The sequence below is a fragment of the Papilio polytes genome, unplaced genomic scaffold (assembly GCF_000836215.1).
Source record: "Papilio polytes unplaced genomic scaffold, Ppol_1.0 DF823991.1, whole genome shotgun sequence".
Lineage (NCBI taxonomy): Eukaryota > Metazoa > Arthropoda > Insecta > Lepidoptera > Papilionidae > Papilio > Papilio polytes.
The window spans coordinates 2,708,816-2,714,408 of record NW_013525213.1 but is presented as its reverse complement, the minus strand read 5'-3'; the positions used below and the strand labels follow the sequence as shown (position 1 = coordinate 2,714,408).

At 35.8% G+C, this 5,593-nt stretch overlaps 1 protein-coding gene across 1 annotated transcript in view; it reads right to left on the bottom strand.

Moving 5' to 3' along the window:
• Positions 1-3,715, bottom strand: part of LOC106101290 — a 15,541-nt gene extending 11,826 nt beyond the window's left edge. Inside the window, exons 1-2 of the mRNA XM_013280456.1 lie at positions 3,664-3,715; positions 1,166-1,218 (exon numbers count right to left, since the gene is read on the bottom strand). Coding sequence (XP_013135910.1) covers positions 1,166-1,218; positions 3,664-3,685 — 75 coding nt within the window. The 5' untranslated portion in view covers positions 3,686-3,715. The remainder of the gene's footprint in view (positions 1-1,165; positions 1,219-3,663) is intronic.
• Positions 3,716-5,593: the final 1,878 nt, after the last annotated feature.

Here is a 5,593-nt window from a genome sequence, read left to right as displayed (position 1 = left end):
TGGGACAGAAATTTTGTATTTTATCTGACGTGACGTCATATTTACACTATCAGGGCCTCTATCTACCACCGGTGGGACAGGCCCTAAATTAAATTAAATAAAATATACACTAGTGAGTTTACAAACTAACGGGAAATTAAAACGCATATAGTTTAAAATGTAAAAGTACCAGGACAACATAAGGCAGACCATAACAAGCACATTTGCAACTAAAACGTTTCGTATTGGCTTGCACTTGCAATGCGTATTATGCATTTATGTATGTAACAAGCACACAACACGACTTAGATACAAGTTGCATAATGAAGGCTCAATGTACCGCGAACACTTCCGTAAGCTAAAATTGTTTAAACCTTGAACAGAGAAAATGTGCATCTTAGAGACAAATCGAGCTAAAAATATTCCATTGTTGCCAACCGCGTATGTATTGTGGCTGGTGGTTTTCGTTTCCGCCGCGACCGTCCGGGTTCAAACCTGACACCGCAGCCCTATCTATTACAAAGATAAACTATATCGGACTATACCCCTTTACAAGGACTGGCATTCTATTTTCAGCTAATTGACAAATACAGTGGTAACATTTTATAAAATCCTACAACGGAAAAATCATTTAGGTATCTTGTCAAAGAATCGGTAGTCTAATCGAGGTTAAGTTGTACTCTTTGAGACATATCTGAGTAAATTCACAAAGGGGAAGGCCACCTAGGTTACCTACCCGGAACCCTAACGTTCTTCTCCTTCCAAAACTAAAAAGAGACAGTCAGGAATGGAAAAGTCAAATCAATAATTTACTTCCTTGTACCAGGGATACATATCATGTAGGGACATCTCAAGTATATTAGACTTTCTATGATCATTATGCGATTTTCACAAATTACCGCTTACGCAAATCGTCCGTTGGCGTCGCATCTGGGTCAAACCGGCGCAGGCGCAGACTGCGGTAACGGTGAAAGTGCCGAGCAAGGACGTCATCTTTGATCAATGCCTTCCACATTACACAAAACTGCGTAACCACTTAATTATGACTTAATGCAAGTCAATCCGAACATTTCATATAAAACGGGATACAATTTTCGAACGATTCCTTTATAAAATATCATATAAAATATCGTTGAATAAAAATGATGTAATCGTAACCAGAGAATTTATATTTATTTAAGCTCACCTCCAACATCTCATTTTCTTCATCACAAGTTTCGAAAATATCAACACACTGACCTGCAACAAACAGACGGACAAAATTAATAAAAATATACCAATGAAACCTTTGTAAAAACTTTCAATTTTAAAAAAAATTACTATCGTCATGAAAACTTAATTCCAGATTCTAACCTATACAAAAACTGAACTTAAAAATTTAATTTATTTTGTTAAAATATTAAAGTATTTAATAAGCAGCCAAGCGTTATAACTTTGGCAATACACATCAATCGTGTGGCCGGAGGGACATCAGGGGGGTGTCTGCAAGTCTAGACCGAGTCTAGACCCGGACCTGGTTCAACGTTCAGACAACAAAGAGTTGAGGAAACGAATCTTGTGTCGTTCACCTTCTCACCAATAATATTATATTAAATTTTGCAACAGCTGCGTTTACTTCGCTTACAAATAAAATTGCGAACGTTTTTCGATCATACAACTTGAAAAGCTTAGAGCATGTATTTGAATGTATGTTAAAGTTAAATTACTTAGAAACAACTATATTTTATATGTCCATCGAAAAATATACACGTCTACTGTTAACTTTTAAGACAAACGGAATCCCTTATTAATTCCTCATTTATCACATTTCCAATCCGCATAAAACTTATGTACAGTCGCGGAAATACGCAGTGAACCAAGTTAAGAAAAATTACCGTGTTCATTGCAACGAACAGCTCCGCTTCTTCCTTTAAATAACTAATTAGACAGCAGTAATTATGTATTACTAACCGACTTTTTTTACAGACACTTATAAACTGTGTGGTATTTTATGTGTATTTATTGTGGTATGTTAAAACGATTGTAGCTGTTAAGGTGCACTGCAAATGTACTAGATTGTACAAATCAATTATAATGCACCAACTTGTATACCCAATATACATAACTATGTCTGTGATATCATAAAATTAAAATGCAAATACCAATCTTATGCACTTGAGCGTCGAGTGCACAGATTGATCACCCCCACCCCAAGCCTACGTCATCACGCATCAGGGGGTTGTTTAGAGGGCCCCCTCCCTCGAGAAACACTTCATTAGTACGCGACAATTTTACAATTATAATAAGGCAGCCCAGGTCACAAGCACTAGAGGTATTTTCGGTACTTAAAAACAGGCCACCACATGACCTGAAAATTTTTAGTTCAAGTAAATAACATCTATTTCTAATTTTAGAGCGTAGAATGCACTAATTGCCACCCAAAGTTGTTAAAGGGACACCCTGAGTGCAGTAATCTAAATAAAATCAATTTATCTATACTAATATAAGGAGGAAAGATTTATATTTTTGTATGTATTGAAATAACTCAAACACTAGGCCGATTTTAAAAATTATTTCACCGTTAGAAAGGTAATTTATCAGTGAGTAACATAAGCTACATTTATTTTTACTTTTTTAATTACACGGGAACGAAGTCGCGAGCAAAATTATGTAAAGAAACTTTAAACTGAACCTCGTTCTTTGTTCTAACATAACTTTAAAGTGTAAAAGGCCAAAGATAATACAAATGGAAGCTAAATGCAGGTTGCATTTACCTTTTGTGTGGAAACAAAGTGGTCAGCGTACATTTATAGAGAAGTTTTGAATATTTTAGTATACGGCAGGGCCGACGTAAGTAGAACACTTGCATTGGTAAACCTTTTGCTAGAGATTTTTATTGACCCTAACAGTATCGATTTCAACTAGATTATAAAATACTAGCTTTCGCCCGTGACTCCGTAAAAGCATGTAGCCTATCTGTTCTTCCAAACTATCCTCTATATCTATGCCAAATTTCATCGAGATCCCTTCAGCCGTTTAAGCTACAAATTCTAACAAACATACATCCATCTAAACTTTCACATGTATAATATTAAAACGAAGTATGATATATTACTGAAACAAAAGCTACTGTTTTTAAAATTAAAAGAAAGTCAATAATATAAGAGTCTAGAGAACAAGTCGAGAAACAACCCAATTGAAATCGAAACCATATTAAAATCATTTAAACGGCATTCAAAAGCAAACATCTCAAAACATTTGTATTACAGTAGTATCATCGGAATGACGTTTATTATTTTCATTCAGTAAAAAATACAAATAAGAACAATAGCTGATTGTGTCGTGAAATAAAACATCGCCACTCGAGAAAACTTTACATTGCAGCTTTCAGTGCATAGAAACACTTTCCCTTTGCAGTGAAACTGTTTCATAGTCAAGCATTCGAAAACAAGTACTCAATCAACAACACACATTTATACTCTTTAATCAACACTAAATTACCAAAAAATCAAGAAATAATCAACGAAAAATCTCGAAATTAGAGAAATAGAAGCATTACACACGGGAGCAAACTGCACTCAAAAGGACCAGTAGGGTTGTCAGCCCTCCCGTAAACGCGCGCTGTAAACAACCCCTTTACAACAATGACATCGCCCAACAGTCATCGTCGAGACAGGCTTGATGTAAAGTTTAATGTACACTTACGTGGACTGAAGAGGCAGAACATCTTGAAATCACTGAATATCACAGTTAAAACGATAAATATATAGTTATATATCGGATGGAATTAAAATTATCTATCTGTAAATATTAAAACTTAAAAGTAACACTTCATAGAAGCAATTTAGTCGTTTAAAACTAATTTCATGAAATCAAAATAAAAACACAGACTAAGTTAGTAAACATTGAATTTATTTTCGAGAAAAAGACCAAATAAAATCTAATTAATACTTAAGTAAAATTAATCATTTCACAAACAAGGAGATGATAATATCATAAGATTACGAGTAAAACGCGCATGTTTACGCGGGTCCGCGCATGAGGCACGTCCACCCAGCGCGACGGTTCACAATAAACTGATCTGAAGCTCAGCAGACTATCAGCTGTTGAGTGTTTGCAACTACCTACAGCTACCGGTTGCACCCGTCTAGACATGGGGGTGGGGGCGCAGTTGAATCGAATGCACTGCTTTGATTGGATTCATGCATTTTGACGCTGCTTTAGCGGGTCAGGGAACTTAGAATAAATTTTTCGCCGTTTTAAGCTCATTCAAGTTCATTGGCCGAGCTTTAAGCTTTATTACAATTTATGTCTTGAAGTTGATTTATTTTCTAAATTCATTTGAGATATATTTTTCAGTTCGTGGAATTATTTTTTTAAACGTATCGCAATGAAAATTCAACTATTTACAGTATTAACAAAGTTCAGTTTAGAGAAGCTGTTTCGATGGAAATCAGTCGGGTCGATGTCGATGGCAGTGTTTGTGTCTCGGTTGTTTATCGGTCGGGGGGTCAATTGACCCAGTTTCGCGGCGGCCGTACTTTTTAATTTGTTCAAAATGTACATTTTGCACAAAAGCAGTTTTTAAATGCAGAACTTTTAAACTTTACTGAATGGAGCATATTTAGGGGAGATATTTAACAGCTATTTTTTTTTATATTTATGATGCATACATTACTGTGGTCTTAAAGTAGCTCCAGTGGTAAAGAAACAAAGAGTAAAAGGTTAGCATGGTATGAGGGGAGAATCACATGTGACAAGGAGAACTTTAGTTACGAGTGTGGAGGTACACCGTTAGAGGTAGACGTAGAAAGAGATATATTGCGAGGAAGGTGACATGATCAAGGGAGTGACGATTGAGTTGACGGAGAACATATTAACTTGGAAGACAAAAACTTAGTTTGCTGTCCCTAAGGGAGTTGGATATTTATAAAGTTACTTGTTATTATTTCAATGATATTTATAATTCAGATTATAAAATCCTCGCAAAATATAATCGCATTGAATTTTATTAATAGTTAATGTTATGAAATATTAGGAAGTGAATTTTGCACTAGTTGTCAACAATCGTTATCAGCCAGCGAGTGACAACGTGATTGCGGAGTGCTTGCTGCGTTCACTGGCAGATTACGTTGATAACTTGAGAAATAGTTTTAACCTCGACTATTGTTATCCTGCCAGTATACACTGCGAAACTGGCATTTATTTAAGACTCTCTCATTATTTCAAACTGGTTTTCTAAAGGTTCCGTTTTACTTACAAGTATTTCCAATTCGCTTTGTCCTCTAATTCTGGACTCGTCCTCAATCACACCGTACTCTTGCCCAAATAAACAATTAACAGGGCGTTGTCATCGGTCACGGTGTTACAACGCCCACGCACACAAACGCACGAACATGTTTTACTCGAGGGAAGGGGAAGGGAGGAGGTAAAAACCGTTACTTGTCGAAATTAACTGACTCAACGGATGACTCAATGCGTTTCTGCGAACGTTATTTACGAATTGAATTTCCGATTCAATACCATAAAATGCAATACGATGTACATAAATTATGAATAGAGGAAGCCTCATTTAGTGATATCTGTAACTAGTGACTACTCAAATATGAGGTCAATAACCTTTCGCTAAAAACAA